Source organism: Macaca nemestrina, chromosome 2 (genome assembly GCF_043159975.1).
Source record: "Macaca nemestrina isolate mMacNem1 chromosome 2, mMacNem.hap1, whole genome shotgun sequence".
Classification (NCBI taxonomy): domain Eukaryota; kingdom Metazoa; phylum Chordata; class Mammalia; order Primates; family Cercopithecidae; genus Macaca; species Macaca nemestrina.
In genome coordinates, this window is record NC_092126.1 from 150,203,440 (window position 1) to 150,224,524 (window position 21,085).

Here is a 21,085-nt window from a genome sequence, read left to right on the forward strand (position 1 = left end):
TTCAAATGAAATTGCCTTCCAAAAATGTTACACATATGAGACATAGAACTTTTTTCCACACTCTTGCCAAAATTGGATATGTCAACTTTTGAAATCTCAGTCAGTTAAGTAACATTTATTGTTTGAATTTGCATTTCTTTAATTAGCAAGGGTGAGTTTAATTTTATTTCTTTTGTGAGTTTTATTTCTTTGATTCATGTTCTTTGGGTTGTGTCTTTTATTGATTTAGAGTTCTTTTTATTGGGGCAATTAACCTTTTTTCTGTATTATGATGCAAATGTTTTTCTCAGTTTATCTAAGGTATCTTTAGCCATATAAAAGTTTTTTTCAGCTTTATGTTATTATATGTGTCAGTCTTTTCCTTTGTGGCTTATGGAACTCTTGTTTTTATGTTAGAGCTTTATGAATATGGAAATTTTTTGGTTATATGATGAGGGGTAAAGATCTAGCTACTTTTGCACAAAATGGATTGTTAGTTGTTTTAATGGCATTTATTCAGTAATCTAAATCATTTTTCTGTCTTTATCAAATGCTAAACCCCCTTACATACCTGAGTCTCTTTATGGATTCTCTATTTTGACTCATTGATCTATTTTTTTATTCCTATATTCATACTCACTGTTTTAGTTGAAATTACAATGAATTTATAGATAAATTAGAAGGAATTGATGTATTTTTATGACATTAATCCTTAGTTCTGGAAGCATAATCTCTTAATTAGATCATCTTTGTCTTTCAGTAGTGTTTTCTTTATATAGGCCTTGCATGTTTAAATATGGTATTTCTACATATTTAATGATGTTTTTTCCTTTAGAGATACTTTCTCCCATTAAACTTTCCAGTTGACTATTACTGGGATGTAGGAAAAATAGTGAATTTTGCATATTTATCTTTGGCCATCTTTCTAAGCTCTCTTAGTTCTAAGAGTTTTTTATTCTTTTATAGCTTAATAGTATTCCTCACCAACACTTACATCTTTCTTTTCCTTGTTTTATAAGACTGGGTAGAACTCCACAGTAATGTAGACGAATGGCAGTGAGAGTTGTTATCTTTGTTTTGTTGCTGACTTTAATGAGAGTGCCTCTTGTTTTTACCTTTAATTATGATATTGGTTTCTGGTAAGTGTTCTTTATAATTTAAAGAAGCTGATTTCTGCTTCCGCATGTTTATATCAGAAGTGTTGAGCTTTATTTATCAAGACAAAGTATTCTAATGTTGAGCATTCCTAGAATAAACCCTATTTGTACACGGTATCTTATTCTTCTCATATACCCTTGAATTCAATTAGTAATGTTTTGTTTTTAAATGTTACATCCCGGCCGGGCACGGTGGCTCACACGTGCAACCCCAGCAGTTTGGGAGGCCAAGGTGGGTGGATCGTTTGAGCTCAGGAGTTCGAGACCACCCTGGACAACATGGCGAAATCCCATCTCTACAAAAAAAAAAAAAAAAAATACAAAAATTAGCCAGGCTGTGGTGGCGCGTGCCTGTAGTTGCAGCCGTTTGGGAGCTGAGGTGGGAGGATTGCCTCAGTCCAGGAAGTTTGAGGCTGTAGTGAGCTAAGATCGTGCCACTGCTCTCCAGCCTGGGAGACAGAGCAAGACACTGTCTTAGTCAACCAATCAATTAATCAATAAATTTTACATCTCACTTCATAAGTCAAATTGGTTTATCGTCATATTATTCCTTGTTCTATCTGTGTATATATATATATATATATATATATATTTTTTTTTTTTTTTTTTGAGACGGAGTCTCGTTCTGCCGCCCAGGCTGGAGTGCAGTGGCCGGATCTCAGCTCACTGCAAGCTCCGCCTCCCGGGTTCACACCATTCTCCTGCCTCAGCCTCCCGAGTAGTTGGGACTACAGGCGCCCGCCACCGCGCCCGGCTAGTTTTTTGTATTTTTTAGTAGAGACGGGGTTTCACCATGTTAGCCAGGATGGTCTCGATCTCCTGACCTCGTGATCCGCCCGTCTCGGCCTCCCAAAGTGCTGGGATTACAGGCTTGAGCCACCGCGCCCGGCCTCTATCTGTATATTTTATAGCTACATTATGCTAGCTTTATAAAATAAACTTAAAAGGTTCTGCCTTTTTTAAGCTCCAGAACAGTTTAAATAAATGAATTATCTGTTCCTTGATGGTTAAGTAAAATTCAGTTATAAATCTGTCTGGGCCTGATGCATTTAAGAATTTTGTTGGTTGGGGCAGTGGGGGTGCTGGGAATCTGTGAACTTCTACATATGTTTCTGGGTTGACTCACCTTTTTAGATTTTGTACTGCTTTTCTGGCTTTAAAAATTAATTGATATAAAATATATATGGTATTCTCTTATTTTTTAAATCTTGTTTTTATCTTTTAAAAAATCTTTTCATATTCCTAATGTTGTATATTTGTGTTTTCTCTTTTTTTCTCATATTCAGCCTTGCTAGAGAAGCCTGTCTATTTTATCAGTCTTTTTGGAGCATTACTTTATTTATTCTATAATTTTTATTTTCTGTCTCATTTTGCTTTCAGATTCATAAATATCTACTTTTATCTTTATTAATTTTTTCTTCCTTCTGTGGAATTTATTTTACTGTCTTTTTCTAGGTTCTAGAATTATTAGATGCTTAGATTTTCCTTACATTTTTCAAAATTGCGAAGTCAACATAAAGCCATTATAGAAAATTTGTAAAGTATAAAAGTCATAAAGCAGAAAAGAAGACACTCATTTTCCTACTGCTTTTTCACTTGTTACTTTTCAGTGTTTAATATGTATTTTAACATTTTATTAGATATATAATGTCCTTTATTAGATATATAATAATGTCCTTTGCTGTTACCAATTAACATGTCATTTTATGCCTATCTATGAGGCCTTCTTTTTATTTTTTGAGACAGAATCTGGCTTTGTTGCCCAGGCTGGACTGGACCTTGTGATCTTCCCACCTCGGCCTCCCAAGTAGTCGGGACTGCACGAGTTCACTGCAATGTCTGCTAAAGCTTTATGACTGTAGAATATGCCTTCTTATATGATGAAACATAACTTACTGAACCCTTCTCCTAATGTTTAGCATTAACATTGTTTCCAATTTTTTACAATTGTAAATTGTGCTGCAAAGAACATCTTTGTGACTGCATCTTGGTCAGTATGTCAGATTACTTCTTAGGATAAATTGCTGGAAATAGGTCATAGGATATGGGTACTCTTAAGATTCTAGAAACATACTGCCAAATTGCTTTCCAGAAAGATTAGACCACTTTAACATTCTCAATCAGTAGGATGATTTTCTCCCTACCACATCCTCACCAGCATTGAGTATTGTGATTTTCTTTAATCTTTGCAGATTAGCCATTTAAACTGTGTAGCATTCCAGGAAACCAAAAGTTAAGTTTGTGGAAATACACCTGCATGTGACTAACCTATGGCATGTTTGTAATGTATCTGGCTTTCTTCCCACTACCCAGCACGTTCCCAGACTGCCTTCCTTGCTATCCACTCATCAGTTGCTTTAAGGAATGCAAAAATACTTCAGAAATAAACATTCCCAAAGCAAGCACAAGTGACTTTATTCTCCCTCCATGGTAGGTTGCTTAGATGATGAAAATAATTTACAAAACTGGGTGGGTAGACCAAAGGTTACCAGTGGGCTTCAAAACAGCCCATCTAACCTATGCTTATGAAAGGCAGATTCTGGCCTGTTGTGCTCAACACTGAAAACAAATCTTGGGTCCTCGAGGGCTGGACCTCTGAAACCTTCAATCTAATTGAGTCTCTCAGTTTCTAATGGAAAGATAATGAAATAAGAGAGACAGCAGAATCTTAGCCTTATAGTCAGTCATGGCAGGACATCTCTTAGGTCCGTATGCTTATTTATCATCTACTAAAATATACCCACTGTACCCTACCCCAAGAAGTAGGCAACTTCATTTGGTTGCAACTCTAGAGAGCTCATTCATTCCCACCATTAACCAGATGTATCCCTTAGGCAAATCACTTATCTTTCCTGGGCATCAGTTTCCGTATCTATAAAACAAAGTAATTGGACTAAGGATTTTAGAGATCCCATCTACCTTTAAAATTGTATGGTTTTATAAAACTGTTATAGGAGACATAACTGAAGCCTATAAAACCATGAAAACTATTTCTAAGAATATAGACTTGTTCCCTAAATTCCAGATTATTAATAAGGCTTTGTCTTTTGAAGAAATGGTACAAAATGTTCTAAGATATCATACAGTGGGAAATAATTTGTGAGTCATTTTTTTGAGGAGTTCATTCAGGCTTTAAATGAGCTTCAAGAGTAGTTGTTATTTATATTTAATTATTCGTTAAGGGAAATCAAGGACATTTATGGGCTATTGCTGATCTTTTTAAAATGACAGCATGGACAATTCTTATGGGATTCACCTCCAAATCTTTGGTGACACTGTCAAAAATAATGAATTATTAGTCTGTCCCACTCTGACATTTTTTAGTCTCATTGCTCCAGTAAGCCAGGCACTGAGTATATAATTATGTTGTTTTTTAAGGAAAGTCAACATTCTGTTTATCGTAACCTGAATGTGCACAATTCAGTTGCTGAAGTTTCTTGTGTTTTGAGGTTCCCAAGCTTCTCCAAACCAGTACTCCTTTTGAGATTTCAAGAGACAGCACCCTGTGAAATGTTCATCAGAAACACACCATGATCTCCTGTTTCCACACAGGGTTGGGGCGTGAGACACATCACATTTGTGGACAATGCCAAGATCTCCTACTCCAATCCTGTGAGGCAGCCTCTCTATGAGTTTGAAGATTGCCTAGCGGGTGGTAAGCCCAAGGCTCTGGCTGCAGCAGACCGGCTCCAGAAAATATTCCCCGGTGTGGTATGTTGATGCTTTTGCAGAGGTTTTCTGTTACGTCTATAAATGTTTAAGTCTTGGGAAATGAGGCCCTTGTGGCATTGAAGAAAGAGAATCAGACATCTGTCACTTTCTACCAGCCACTCACCGTGTGGCTGAGCCTCTGTTTCCTCATCTGAGAGAGGGATAAAAAAACATAACCTGCAATCCCAGTGTGTCTGGAGTTGGTTCCTTCTGGTGGGTTCTTGGTTTTGCTGACTTCAAGAATGAAGTTGCAGACTTTCACGGTGAGTGTTGCAGCTCTTAAAGATGGTGTGTCCGGAGTTTGTACCTTCAGATGTGTCCTGAGTTTCTTCCTTCCGGTGGGTTTGTGGGGTTCCTTCTGGTGGGTTCTTGGTCTTGCTGACTTCAAGAATGAAACTGAGGACCTTTGCGGTGAGTGTTACAGCTCTTGAAGATGGTATGTCTGGAGTTTGTTCCTTCAGATGTGTCTGGAGTTCCTTCTGGTGGGTTCATAGTCTTGCTGACTTCAAGAATGAAGCCGCAGACTTTCGCGGCAAGTATTATAGCTCTTAAAGGTGGTGCAGACCCAAAGAGTGAGCAGCAGCAAGATTTATAGTGAAGAGTGAAAGAACAAAGCTTCCACAGCGTGGAAGGGGACCCGAGCAGGTTGCCACTGCTGGCTGGGGTGGCCAGCTTTTATTCCCTTATTTGTCCCTGCCCATGTCCTGCTTATTGTTCCATTTTACAGAGTACTGATTGGTCCATTTTACAGAGTGCTGATTGGTGTGTTTACAAACCTTTAGCTAGACACAGAGCACTGACTGGTATGTTTTTACAGAGTGCTGATTGGTGGGTTTACAATCCTTTAGACACAGAGTGCTGATTGGTGTGTTTTTACAGAGTGCTGATGGGTGTGTTTACAATCCTCTAGCTAGACACAGAGTGCTGATTGGTGCGTTTTTACAGAGTGCTGACTGGTGCATTTGCAATCCTTTAGCTAGACACAGAGCGCTGATTGGTGCATTTTTACAGAGTGCTGATTGGTGCATTTACAATCCTCTAGCTAGACAGAAAAGTTCTCCAAGTCCCCATTCAACCCAGGAAGTCCAGCTGGTTTCACCTCTCACCAGCACTTTGGGAGGCTAAGGCAGGAGGCTTACTTGAGTCCAGGAGTTTGAGACCAGCCTGGGCAACATAGTGAGACCCCATCTCTGTAAAATACAATTAGTCAGGTGTGGTGGTGGTGTGCATCTGTAGTCCCAGCTACGCTGGTGGCTGAAACAAAAGGATTGCTTGAGCCTGGGAGGTCAAGGCTGCAGTGAGCCATTGCACTCAAGCCTAGGTGACAAACCAAAACCTGTCTAAATAATATAATAATAATAATTAATCTTTCTCACATATTCTTGTGAAAACGAAATGACGAATGTATGAAGAAATGGTTTGTAAGTTGCAAAGCATTATGAGTTTAAGTTGAGGAATTTAGGAGTGTATATATTTTTATATCCTGCCTGGTTCCAAAGAGATTTGCAGTGGCTCAGATCTAAGATACTATTTTTCCTCTATCACCAGAATACTTGGTAGTTACTTAGTACAGATTTATGAAATTAAATTGAATGCAGGCCGGGCGCGGTGGCTCAAGCCTGTAATCCCAGCACTTTGGGAGGCCAAGACGGGCGGATCACGAGGCCAGGAGATCGAGAGACGATCCCGGCTAACATGGTGAAACCCCGTCTCTACTAAAAAATACAAAAAAACTAGCCGGGCGAGGTGGCGGGCGCCTGTAGTCCCAGCTACTCGGGAGGCTGAGGCAGGAGAACGGCGTAAACCCGGGAGGCGGAGCTTGCAGTGAGCTGAGATCCGGCCACTGCACTCCAGCCTGGGTGACAGAGCAAGACTCCGTCTCAAAAAAATAAATAAATAAATAAATAAAAATAAAAATAAATTGAATGCAAGTCTTCATGCAGAAGAAAGATTGGGCTGAAAGTTTAGCTTTTTGCTCTAGCTGCTTCTGGTTTTTGAGTTATATCATTAGAAATACCAGATAACAAGAGAAAAGTCTTTCAGCTCCTTTCATTTAAAATCTTGACAGTTTTCTTTTTTTAAGGTCAACCAGCAAACGATATTCTGCCTCTTGAATACTTAATCAATTTATCTGACAGGAGTTAGATTAGGTGTCTCCAAAGCATTTGTTTATACTTAAAGTGCCAGAAGAGGTTCTGAGTCCTAACCAAAAAGAAAAAAAAGCCCACTTTCTCAAAGTTTCTCTCTTTAGTCACTTTGTATTAGATTCATCCATTTAAAAATCTTTGCTTTAGAAGCATTGTTAATGTTTTCGTCCATTTCACTAGAGTCCCTGAGGAACATCATTTATTGGGTTTAACAGTATTGATTCACCACCCGCTATGTAGCCAGCTGTGTGCTAGATGCTGAAAAAAATAAGTTGCAACCTTGTCATTGAGGAGCCATATTAGTTAGATTTCTGCTGGGACAATATTGCATATCACACAATCCCAAAATCTCAGTGGCTTACAATTGCAAACATTTATTTCATGTTCATGGTGTGCAGGTTGACTGTGGTTCAGCTGTGTCACTAGGCTGAACTTACTCAATAAGCCACATAACTTGGAGTCAGGTTCCAGTCCATTGTATTTGTTATTTTCAAAATCTAGGCTAAAGGAGGAACAGTCATTTGTGTCCTACTCTTCCTATGGTAGAAGGTTTAAGCTTAAAAGGGTTGGTGATTATTATGCCTTAAAGTCTTAGCTCAACAATGGTACAGTGTGATGTCTTCCATTTCTGTTACCAAAGCAAGTCACAGGACCAAGCCCAAAGTCATTGACATTAGTCGGTGTAGTCCTCCTAGTAGGAGGTCTTGCAAAGGTCATGTTGCAAAGAGTGAGGATATATAATATTACTAGAGGGAGGAGGTGCCTAGTTGGGAAGAATAATCCAGTCTAGGCTGCACACAGTGGCTGAAGCTTGTAAACCCAGCGCTTTGGGAGGCTGAAGTGGGAGGAGATCGCTTAAGGTCAGAAGTTCGAGACCAGCCTGGGCAACCTAGTGAGACCCTAGCACAAAAAAAAAAAAGGACTAATCCAATCTATTATTGGAGAGTATTATGAACTCCCTTTAGGACCCAGACAGACCTAGCTTTGAACCTGAGCTCTGTCACTTATTAGATGCCTCAAATTTTTGTTTACCCAAATCCTAGTCATTGTCAGTGACCCAATACAGTTCCCCCTTCCCACTGTTTGTTTAGTTGTTCTATTACTTACTTGCATGTCAAGTAGTGTATTTAAGACCTATTATGTTCCAGGGACAGGGGAACTAGACAGACATGTGGAGCTTAAAGTCTAGTGGGGGATGGTGATTAACAAATAATTTCACAAATACTTATCATTATAATACATGCAGGAAGCAGGAGCTCAGTTGCCATGAGAATATATAACAGGTAGGCCTGACCTAGACGAGGGGTGGACTGGGACGACTTTTGAGGAAACAAACCCCTGAAGGATGAGTGGGAGTTAGCTAGGTTGAGGGTAGCGGAGCTGTCTGTGCAAATGCCTGAGGTAGGATGAGCATGGTGCTTTTGTGGAATTGAAAGAAAACCAGGGTGGCTGCAACATAGAGGGCAAAGAAGATGAGGAGGAAGAGAAGGCTGAGGTGGGAGCAAGGACCGCCATGCTGGGCCTGAGAGAGCAAGTCCAACTGTTCTTGGAAACAGCCCTCCGGCATCAAGCCTCTTCCTTCACACTTACATCGTGTTACTCTGTTTTCCTTGTTGGGCTAGTAAGTCCCCCAGGTCAGGGTCCAAGTCTTCTATACTTTTATTCTTCATGCCTTATAAATAATAGTAGATAGTATATACAACCCATCGAAGTACTAGTGTAATTCATCACATTCATGAAAAATACTTGTGAAACTATTTAACTTATTGGTTAGCCAGCCTTAAGGGGCTTTCCTTATATGCTTGATTTAGTATAGTTTCTTCATTCAACGGATACTTATTCATCACCTTCTTTCTACCAGGCTATGGAGAAAAGGCTCGACCTAAGTAAACAAGACATGGTTCTGCCCTTATAGAACTTATATTTTATTGAATTATAATTGAAATACTAAATAAAAGGATAAGTAGACATTGCTCAGGAAATATAGAAGAGCAGGACCTGGACAGGTGTCAGGGGGCGGGGGCAGGGAAAGCCTTCTTAAGGAAGTGACATTTGGTCCGAGCTCTGAAGGAATTGATCAGAAGGGGTCTTGGGGAGGGAGGCAAGGACCAGAGAGTGGTGGGAAAGGCCAGGGACCAGGAGGAGCATTCCAGGGAAGAAAAGTGGCCTTTTGAAGGTAAGAACTGTGTTAAATGCAGATTTCCTAGATATCTGGTTACCTGGAAAAGTTAGAAAGATTGGTTTTATTAATGCAAGATTATCTAATTTGGGCTATCCCTTACTTGTTATTGCAAGATTCTCATCTCAATGCTTGAAGTCGAGTGATATTTGACTTGGAAAAGAAAAAAATAATGGGTGCGACCCTTTTAAAATGTTTAAATTTTGGGCCGGGCACAGTGGCTGATGCCGTAATCTCAGCACTTGGGAGGCTGAGGTAGGCGGATCACGAGGTTAAGAGATCAAGACCATCCTGGCCAACACAACAGGGTTTAGTGAAACCCTGTCTCTACTAAAAATACAAAAATTAGCTGGGTGTGGTGGCACGCACCTGTAGTCCCAGCTACTCAGGAGGCTGAGGAAGGAGAATCATTTGAACCAGGAGGTGGAGGTTGCAGTGAGCCGAGATCGCACCACTGCATTCCAGCCAGGTGACAGAGCGAGAGTCTGTCTCAAAAAAAAAAAAAAAAGAAAGAACGAAAAAGTTTAAATTTTGAAATAGTAAATTCATAGGAAGTGATTTGATTTGGATGTCCTCTCCAAATCTCATATTGAATTGTGATCCTCACTGTTGGAGGTGGGGCCTGGTGGGAGGTGTTTGGGTCATGGAGGTGGATCCCTCATGTATGGTTTTGTGCCCGCCCCACATTAATGAGTGAGTTCTCGATCTCTTAGTTCACGCGAGCAAGAGCTAGTTGTTTGAAAGAGCCTGGCATCTCTCTTGCTCCCTCCCTTGCCATGTGATGCACCTGCTCCCCCTTCGCCTTTCACCATGAGTGGAAGCTTCCTTCATCAGAAGCAGATGCCAGCACTATACTTCTTGTACAACCTGGAGAACCACAAGCCAAATAAACCTCTTTTCATTTAATTGCCTCAAGTATTCCTTTATAGCAGTGTGAAATGGACTAACACAGGAAATACAAAGAAGTGTACCAGGAGGTCATGAGCACCCTTCACCCTGCTTCTCCTGGGTGATAGAACTCAAGGACAGGGTGGTTTCACTGAATAGTTGGCCTGAAAAACCTTAAACATTCCCTCAGAACTAGAGAGTTTGACTTTTGTTTTTTGCTCTAAAATATATTTATCCCAAACTAACTGTACTCTGGCCCCAGATCTTCCCGTACCTCAAATGTCCAGCTCATAAGAAACCCTTGCAATTTATCTGTGTGGTATTCTTTGACTAATTCCTTCTCTTCTGCTCCAGGATATAGGTGTCACATTGACCCTTTCCAGGTGCCTTTAAAAATGCTGTGATAAAATTACATGAAAAGAACTGCTCTGCTACAAATACCATACCTCATCTTGGGGAAGAGTAAATTGAATAAGAAAACAACTGATCTTTTATAAATCAAATAGCTATTTGAGGCAATAAGATGTTGGATTATGAGGCCGGGCACAGTTGCTCACGCCTGTAATCCCAGTGCTTTGGGAGGCTGAGGCGGGTGGATCACGAAGTCAAGAGATTGAGACCCATCCTGGCCAACATAGTGAAACCCCGTCTCTACTAAAAATACAAAAATTAGCGGGGCATGGTGGCGCACACCTGTAGTCTCAGCTACCGGGGAGGCTGAGGCAGGAGAATCACTTGAATCCGGGAGTCAGAGGTTGCAGTGAGCTGAGATCACGCCACTGCACTCCAGCCTGGCGACAGAGCAAGACTCCGTCTCACAGAAAAAAAAAAAAAAGGTGTTGGATTATGGAGCCACACTTGAGGTTTTAAAACCCGAATTTGGACATCTGCTTCAACCCCGATGAGTAGTGGATACTGGACTAGCTCTGCCACCATAAACAGTTACACACTGGGACAAAATATGTAAAATGACTCTTTTTAGACAGCGAACAGTAGGTAGTGAAAGACTGTGGTCCCAGACAGAGGGAAGGAAAGATTTGTCCCAGCTTATTACATGAAGGCACTTTCTGGCCCATGCCATAGCCTGTGGGAGCCCACGGAGATACTCTTGGTCTCAGTGAGCTGAAGGAACAAGCAGAGTTCAGAGCAGCTGAGGTGGCTGGAATTTGCAGGATATAGTACCAGAAATGAGGGAGCTGTGCGCAGGAGTGCCTGGTAGCACCTTGAGTCTTTGACTGAATAGTGAGCTGTGTGTACTCGCAGCACAACAGTCAGACCAGGCAAAAACACACTACCAGAGAGCTATGAGCAGAATGGAGATTCCAGAGCTCACAGGAGCTGGGAGACACTGGAGTCCTGTATACAGAGTGGAGAGACCTCATTGAATACTCTGAGCCTTTAAGTGACACCCGGAATGGCCCCTATAAAGTTTCTAGGGGAAAGCATCTTAGTGGTCTTGTGATAAAGATTTCTTAGGACCTAGTAAATACCATAAACAAAAAATGGTAACTTGGTTGACTTTATACAAATTTAAAACTTCTGCTTCTCAAAAGATGCCTTTCAAAGAAGGAAAAAACTGACCAAACTGAGAAGACATGTGCAGTCCTCTTTTATCCAGAATATGCAAGATAAACAACTCCTACCACTCAATAACAAGACACACAAACCAACTTTTTTTTTAAGGGGAAAAAAGCTTGAACAGGTACTTAATTCATGGTGAAGATCTATGAATGGGTATTGAACATGTGAAAATGCTCAATGTCAATAGTCATCAGGGAAATACAAATTAAAACCAGAAAGATATATCACTTATACACCTACTTAAATGGCTAAGATTAAGAAGACTGACAATGCTAAATGTTGTCAGGGTGTGGAGCAAGCAAAACACTTATATACTGGTAAAATAACTACTTTGGAAATCATGCTGTTTCTCATGAAATTTAACATATGCCTACCTTGTGACCCAGAAATTGTACTTTCAGATCTTTACCTAAGAGAAATGAGAACATATATACATGAAAATACTTATACAAAAGTGTCCACAGCAACTTTATTCAAAACAGCCCAAATCTAGAAATAACCCAAATCACCATCAACAGGAGAACTGATAAATAAATTATAGTATAATTACACCACCAAAGGAATGTATTATTGATACTTAACAATATGAATGACCTTCAAAAGCATTATGCCGAGCAAAAGAAACCAAACACGAACAATTGTATACCCTAGCATATCATTTATGTGATATGTTCTAGAATAGTCTAATCTATGGCTTATGAAGTCAGATCAGTTGTCATCTGGGGACAAGTGGGGACCAACTGAGGGGGAACACAAGAGCATGTTCTGGCATCATGGAAATGTTCTATATCTTGATAGTTGTATGCAGTGGTTAATCTCATTTGTCAGAATACATTGAACTGTGCATGTAAGATCTGTGTATTTAACTTTATGTAAATTATACCTCAACCTGGCTGCACCTTTGAATCATCAGGGGAGTTTTAGAAAATATTGGTGCCTGGGCTCATTCCTAGAGATTTCCATTTAAATGGTCTGGGAAAAAGCTTGGCCATTAAACTCTCTAGGTGGTTCTGATATACAGCCAAGTAGAAAACCACTGTGTTGAAAGTTGCTGAATTCCAGCCTCTGGGATGTGGACATAACTGATGGGCTCTTATGTTAGCTTACTGGCTGAAATTTTAGCAAGTAGAGATTTATTTAGGTTAGCAAAGTTACTTTATTATTCAAAAGTTCAGAATTGGTATTGCATGATTATGCTTCCCATCTTGGTGTCATGAAAATACATACATAATAGTTCTTTGGATCAAGCTACCACCATTTAACATGCTTTGTCAATTGTAGTATGTCAGTAAGGTATTGCAGGTATTGCAATTATTACTGTAGTCATTGCTTTTATTATTGCTTATTACAGCATTTGGTACACGGTAGGTGCACAATACTTAACGAATTAATGAGATCCTGATAGCTGTGCTAGTCTCATTGTTAAAATAGACATGTTTCTGCACCTTTCTTCTTTCTGAAATCCTTTTTGCCTCATGTCCTTTCCTGCTTTGCTTGCCACTCTATTTTTCATTCCTTTTGAAATTATTGTTCTTCCTTTTTGAATTCCAGAGATTAGGTTTAAAGTCGAAGACAATGAAAAAATATCCACAATCTACAAATTTGATATTTCTTTTTAAAAAGATCTGCTTGCCCTGTCCCTTGAGCTGTTTTTCCAGTAAGTGAGGGGTTTTGGCAAATGAGTGAAAAAGCCGATGTTTTCAAACACTTCCCTATGGCCAGTGTTACACCAGGGTTAAGGGTACAGTTTATGATTCTAGAACACATTCATCTTTTGTGGAAAGTCAGTGTCCCTGGCTTCATTAGCACCCATATATGACTCACTGTTAATATGCCAAAATATTATGTGGTCATCAAGGGGTAGATGGTAAATTATAGAGCTGTTCTAAAGCGCATGTAAAAAATCCCAATTCAGGGAACTCAGGTTGCTGGACAGCTTCTACTTTTGGACAGAGAGTGAAGCCTTACTCTGTCCCACACTCTGACATCACCCACTGTAACTCCTTCTGCCCCACAAAAATATCTACATACTCATAAGTAGATATTTTGGCTCTAAGTTAGCAAGTAGTTTTTTGTATTTGAGGTTTTTTAAAATGCATATACCCCTGAAAGGATTAAGGCAAGATCATCAGTCATTCTAACCTAATGTGAGATCAAATTATATTTGCTAGAACACTCCGTATGGAGATGTTTAACACTGAGAAAACAGAAGGGAGGGCAATTTGAAAGCAAATAGGAAGAGATAGCCCAGTTGGAAAGAGGTACTTAGACAGGGTACAGTGGCTTATGCCTGTCATTCCAGCACTTTGGAGGCCAAATCAGGAGGATTCCTTGAGCCGAGGAGTTCGAGAGCAGCCTGGGCAACATAGTGAAACCTATCTCTACTAAAAATTAAAAAATCAGCCGGGTGTGGTGATGTGTGCCTGTAGTCCCAGCTACTTGGGAAGCTGAGGTAGGAGGATCCCTTGAGCCCAAGAGGTCATGGTTTCAGTGAGCTATGATTATGCCAGTGCCCTCTAGCCTTGGCGACAGAGCAAGACCGTGTCTCGAAAACAAAAACAAAAAACAAAAAGCCCCAAAACACGAAAAGAAAAGAAAAAAAACAGAGGTACTTGGGTAGGCAGAAGGTGCTGTGATAAAGTTTCTTGGCCTTGGATGACTGGAAAGAGCCAAAGATACAGCTTTCTCCAGTGTCCTTACCTCAGGTAGGATGAGCCCCCTCCACTTTGGAACTGAGATCCGTATGTCTTTGCTTGCTGCCCTGCCCTGCCTCAGGGCCCTGGGGTGATAGGTCAAGGTGTTCTAGGATGCAGACGTGAAGAAGAGAGAGGGCATGGGAAGGGTGCAGCATAATAGTGCACAGGGAGATCTCATGTAAGTGACCACAGGTAAGTGCAGGCAGCTGTGGGAAGTGTGGGCTGTGAGATATTGCCTATACCATTGATCCAGACATAACGACATCCTGGTGTTTCCCTAGAATGCCAGAGGATTCAACATGAGCATACCCATGCCTGGGCATCCAGTGAACTTCTCCAGTGTCACTCTGGAGCAAGCCCGCAGAGATGTGGAGCAACTGGAGCAGCTCATCGAAAGCCATGATGTCATTTTCCTGTTGATGGACACCAGGGAGAGCAGGTGGCTTCCTGCTGTCATTGCTGCAAGCAAGAGAAAGGTAGGCACTGTCTCTAATTATGATTTATGATTTAATGCACCACCACTCCAGAGGGAGGAGTGTCCCTAACCTTCCCTTCCCCAGAGCAGAGATGTGGTTTGTATGACCTGATAGCATAGTGCCAAAGGGCTTCTGCTTCAGACTCTGTCTTCACCTCACACACCATCACCCAGTGTAATAGGTATCATTTACTGCTTAATTTTCGTAATAATCTTTTGAGATACTCTACACTGAAAGGTATACTGTACTTACATTGAAACGTAAGCTCCAAGAAGACACAGACTTGGTCTCATTCACCATTACTTGGTCAATGACAACTTCGAAGGCCAACAGTGTTGAATAGTGAACTAAATCATGGTGCATACCTATGATGGAATAGTGTGCAGCCATTCACAGTATGTTTTCTTTTTTTTTTTTTTTTTTTTTTTTTTTTTTTTTTGAGACGGAGTCTAGCTCTGTTGCCCAGGCTGGAGTGCAGTGGCCGGATCTCAGCTCACTGCAAGCTCCGCCTCCCGGGTTTACGCCATTCTCCTGCCTCAGCCTCCCGAGTAGCTGGGACTATAGGCACCCGCCACCACACCCGGCTAGTTTTTTGTATTTTTTAGTAGAGACGGGGTTTCACCGTGTTAGCCAGGATAGTCTCGATCTCCTGACCTCGTGATCCACCCGTCTCGGCCTCCCAAAGTGCTGGGATTACAGGCGTGAGCCACTGCTCCCGGCCACAGTATGTTTTCAAAGGACTTTTAATAAGATGGAAAATGCCGCATTATATTAAGGAAGATGCAATATTGTATATATTTTATACCAATTATGTTAAATATTTATATATGTCTTCCTATGTATCTACTTATCTGTCTATTGGGAGAGGAGAGAGAAAGAGGGCAAGAAGAAGGGAGAAAGACAGGGAGAGAATGGGAGGGAAAGAGAGAAAATAATAGGAAAAAATACCCCAAACTATTAATGATAATTTTTTGAGCTGTGGGTTGAGTGATTTTTTTCTTTTGTAGTGTGTTTATCCTTTATTTTTCAAACTTTCTATACTATCAGAAATTTGGGATAATAAGTTAAATTAGAACCATGAAAAGTTGTTATAGTATAATGAAAAAAATGTTTTTTAAAAAATTTATGTGTTGGGCTGGACATGGTGGCTCACATCTGTAATCCTAGCACTTTGGGAGGATTGCTTGACACAGGAGTTTGAGACTAGCCTGGGCAACATGATGAGACTCTATCTCTAGAAAAAAAACAAAAAATTAGCTAGGTGTGGTGATGCACACTGGTGCTCCCAGCTACTCGGGAGGGTGAGGCAGGAAGATCACTTGAGCCTGGTAGGTTGAGGCTGCAGTGAACCGAGATCACGCCATTGCATTCCAGCCTGGGCAATGGAGCAAGATCCCGTCTCAAAAACAAAAAACAAAACAAAACAAAATACCAACTATGCAGAGCCAGGCAGGCATGGTGGCATGTGCTTATAATTCCAGCTACTGGGATACCAAAAAAAATCTATATGAAGGGTGAATTATATGGTATGTGAATTATATCTCAATAAAGCTGTTATAAAAACAAATCTATGTGGACGTGATAGTATAGTATAATGGTAGAAAGAATGTGTTTCAGAACTATGTAGACTTGGTTTTATACACCTGCCTCTTGCCAGATAAGTGACCTTAGGCGAGTTATAGAACTAACTTCTCTGACTTTCAGTATCCTCATCTATAAATAAGAAATGTTTGTTATGAGTTTTTTTTGTTTGCTTTTTTCTTTTTTGGAGATAGAATCTTGCTCTGTCGCCCAGGCTGGAGTGCAGTGGTGGAATCTCGGCTCACTGCAACCTCCACCTCCCAGGTTCAAGCGTTTCTCGTGCCTCTGCCTCCTGAGTAGCTGGGACTACTGGCGCATGCCACCATGCTTGGCTAATTTTTTTGTATTTTTAGTAGAGACAGGGTTTCATCATGTTGCCAGGCTGGTCTTGAACTCCTGACCTCAGACAGTCTGCCCTCCTCGACCTCCCAAAGTGCTGGGATTACAGGTTATGAGCCATTGTGCCTGGTCTGTTATGAGTTTCAAATGAAATTAAATAAGATAATTTATGATAATTGTGATATAATTAGGTCTTTTGTACTTAATAAGCCCTCAGTAGTGGGTAGCTTTTATCATCATTAACTTTTATAATCTAATTATACTTACATGCAAAAAATAAATTTTAAAAAGTTGAGCAAATATGGAATTAGCCACAGCTTCAAATATATGTGTCTTTTAACTCTGCTCTTTTATTCCTTGAAACCTGCAGCTGGTCATCAATGCTGCTTTGGGATTTGACACATTTGTTGTCATGAGACATGGCCTGAAGAAACCAAAGCAGCAGGGAGCTGGGGACTTGTGTCCAAACCACCCTGTGGCATCTGCTGACCTCCTGGGCTCATCACTTTTTGCCAACATCCCTGGTTACAAGCTTGGCTGCTATTTCTGCAATGATGTGGTGGCCCCAGGAGATGTAAGTGGATTTCTCTTTAGTTCCAAATATTTCCTATCACCAACTTGTGCGCTGAGGCAGACAGACTCGGCCCTTTCATTTATGACTATTAAATATTATCTTTTAACAAAGAGAAGAATTCTCCAATTTGGGGAGGATGGCATTATCTCATTATGAACCTTGACTGGCATCATCAACTGTACAGCTGTTCCTTGTTCACCAATATAAACACGGCTACAAACCCTATTTTTGGAAAGCTTATTGAGGAAACCACAGCAGACTAATCCCTGGTAGCACTCAGTATTGTCTCCTGTGCTTCTTTTAGTCAAGACAACATTACAAATTAGGAGTCTAAAGATCAGATTCCATCAATGCCTTGACACTGCCTCCCAGGTAATTCCAAAAAGTCTCTTAGGTTCCCTCTGCCTCTGCAAAATAGGACTGGTGTGTAGGCTTGTCAGATTTAGTAAGTAAAAATACAGGATTCCCAGCTAACTTTGAATTTCAGTTAATAATGATTTTTTTTTTTTTTTGAGACAGTCTCGCTCTGTCACCGAGGCTTGAGTGCAGTGGAACGATCTCGGCTCACTGCAACCTCTGCCTCCTGGGTTCAAGTGATTCTCCTGCCTCAGCCCCCTGAGTAGCTGAGACTACAGGCACGTGCCACCACGCCCGGCTAATTTTTGTATTTTTAGTAGAGATGGAGTTTCACCATGTTGGTCCGGCTGGTCTCAAACTCCTGACCTTGTGATCCCCCTGCCTTGGTCTCCCAAAGTGCTGGCATTACAGGCGTGAGCCACCATGCCGGGCCAATAATGAATAATTTTTTAGTATATGTTCCATGCAATATTCAAGACCCACTTATACTAAAAATTTATTTATCTGAAATTCAAATTTAACTGAGTGTCCTGTATTCTCCCTGGCAATGCTAATAGGGGAGGGAAGAATACTTGCCCCGTCAACTCACAATTCAGTGGGTCAAGTGCGACAGTGCTTTGAACAGCAAGACTACACTGTACAAATTAAGATTCTATGGCTTTCAGAACTTCACACAAGTCTGTCTGTATGTAGGGCTGTTCCTTTATCAGAACAGATAAAAAATTTCCAGTGAGGCAATGCAGAGATGTTTTCTCTAACCTCCCCTCTATTTTTCCTTTGTTTTAAAATTTTTCACTTAATAACTCATATCTCCTTTGGATGACTGGCTTTTATGTCCTCCCAATATAAAGAAAAGAAGATGACCATTCTCTTATATGAAGAAGGATGGCTTGATGATCTCTGTCATGGTGTTATAATATACAGCTGGTCTTGTTATTTAGTTATTGTCAACAAATACGATTAGTGGTCCCTTGCAGTAAAGTCCCATTTGCTCATAAGGTAAAATTTTCATAGAGTCAAAAATATTCCTGACAACCTCTTTAATTTGCCCAGAGTGGGATGGTTAGACTCTCTTTGGTTGAACCAGCAAAGGCTTGTGTTCACAGCCATGTTGTAGGAAAAAAAAAAAAATACTTGTAGTAAACCCTAGAATCACCCAGAGAGGTGATGCCCATGTTGTGAGAGGAACATTGGAACTGAGGGCTGCAATAATAGTAAATTGTTGCTCCCATCTCACGGTCACTTTGAGGTGTTAGTTAAAATGGCAGGGGAGAATCATTTGCACTATTCTAATCATTGTTCCTTTCTGTGTCTCTGTCACTTAACTACCAAGCACAGAACTGAATTGAGTCACATAAAGGAACACATGATGCAGTTCCTTTATATGAGGCAGCTAAGCCCTCATTTTTGGTTGATATCCCCCAATCTGTTTAAGCTGCTGATCCTTTTTAGCATATTACCTCATTTAGTTACCTAAATTGTGTATTTTGTTTTCTTGATAATCTCAAGAAATGATGTACTTGAGGCTGGATGTTCTTTGCTAACAATGAGCATCTGGTTATAATTTAAAGCTTTGTCACAGAGGATTTCATATTTGAGACAGCTAGAGTTGAATGGAATAGAACATTCAGCACACACCAATGATTGTTTCTTTGCAGTCAACCAGAGACCGGACCTTGGACCAGCAGTGCACTGTGAGTCGTCCAGGATTGGCCATGATTGCAGGAGCCCTGGCCGTGGAATTGATGGTATCTGTTTTGCAGCATCCAGAAGGGTGAGTTTGCTAGTGGGACATGAGCATTTAAACAAAGCTTTTGTAGGCAGTCATTCATCAATGTCTCCTGTAGCCTTTTCTCAGTCTGACTTTTCAGAGAATTTCACTACTTTATCTACCCTCAAAAACACAAGACTAGAAAAAGCAGGTCTGGTTCTTTGGGCTGAGATAACTTGGCACGTTTCCTTTGTGGCCACATTTCTGCATCCTTTTGGACAAATTATGGTTTATTTTATTTTTTCAACGCTTATATAGGGCTTACTTTGTGCTAGGCACTGGTCTAAGCACTTCAGAAATATTGCCTCCTTCAATCTTTTTTTTTTTTAATTATTATTTTTTTAATGAGACAGAATTTCACTGTTGTTGCCCAGGCTGGAGTGAGTGCAATGGCACGATTTTGGCTCACTGCATCCTCTGCCTTCTGGGTTCAAGTGATTCTCCTGCCTCAGCCTCCCAAGTAACTGGGATTACAGGCATACGCCACCATGCCCGGCTAATTTTTGTATTTTTAGTAGAGACGGGGTTTTGCCATGTTGGTCAGGCTGGTCTTGAATCTCCGACCTCAGTGATCAGAGGTGATCCACCCGCCTTGGCCTCCCAAAGTGCTGGGATTACAGGCGTGAGCCATTGCACCTGGCCTCCTTTAATCTTCATAGCAAACCTGTTAGGAAAGAACTATTATTATTAGTCCCGGTTTTGATGGGGAAATCAAGGCACAGTGAGGATAAGTAAGTGGCCAAATTAACATAGTAAATGGAAAAGCCAGGGTTTAGCTCAATGTGGCTCCAAACTATGTTTAATCACTTTGTTATGTTGTTTGCAATACAGGCAGCAGAAAATTGAATTTTTGAAAGATTTATTTTTCCAATTCTCAGAAAGTCAATATGCAAATTAACATGAATATTCTATTTATTGTGTGACTCAAAGCTTTCCTCAGCAGTTGAAAATTGTGACTGTATAGGTAACTAGTATGGGTACTCTGAGATAAACGAAAAGCAGGACTTTTTTGTCTTCCTCTTTGTCATCCACCTTAGCTATCTGTCATTTAAGTTTATTGCCATTCTCTGACAGGAAGTATTTGGGACAAAATCTTTGAGAGCTGACTTTCTGCTTCCTTGACGCTGACCATCCGTCTGCCACATTTGCCCTGGTCATAGTTTAAACACCAGGTCCTGTGTCACGTCTCTTTGGTGACAGAAGTATCACTCCATTGTTCAGAGAGTAGTGCATTAGTTTTGCCCAATTCATTCTTCACTTTTATTTCCTGCATTTCATTACCATTTATATCAGCTCAAGAAGTTAAGGTTAGAAAATTTTCCTCTTCAAATTTTCAGTGCAGAAATGTTCTGTGATGTTTGATAAGACTATTTCATAGTAAGTGAGTTAATGTTTATTGGCCTCTGATATGCCAAACATTGCACTGGCAATTGGTATAGTAGATTCCTCATTTATTAATCAGAGCTCCCTCATTCCTACTTTCTAGATGATGGATCTGAAGCACAGAGAAGTTAGGCAACTTGCCTATGGTCACAAGCTCAGGTCTTTCTTACTCCAAACCGTGCATTTTAAAATTACTCTTCTTGCCCTTTGTCCCAGGGAAATTATTTTTTTGCTAACTTACACTGCCCAGCAAGGGGCATTTTAGT

The 21,085-nt window shown here is 40.5% G+C and overlaps 1 protein-coding gene across 7 annotated transcripts in view; it reads left to right on the forward strand.

Annotated features, from left to right (window-relative positions):
• LOC105477709 (autophagy related 7) overlaps positions 1 to 21,085 on the forward strand; it is a 267,730-nt gene that overhangs the window by 66,129 nt on the left and 180,516 nt on the right. For all 7 annotated transcript variants that reach the window (XM_024791463.2, XM_071092219.1, XM_071092220.1 and 4 more), the window contains 4 exons: positions 4,689 to 4,847; positions 14,620 to 14,814; positions 17,105 to 17,308; positions 19,324 to 19,439. In XM_024791463.2, the coding sequence (XP_024647231.1) occupies positions 4,689 to 4,847; positions 14,620 to 14,814; positions 17,105 to 17,308; positions 19,324 to 19,439 (674 nt within the window). The remainder of the gene's footprint in view (positions 1 to 4,688; positions 4,848 to 14,619; positions 14,815 to 17,104; positions 17,309 to 19,323; positions 19,440 to 21,085) is intronic.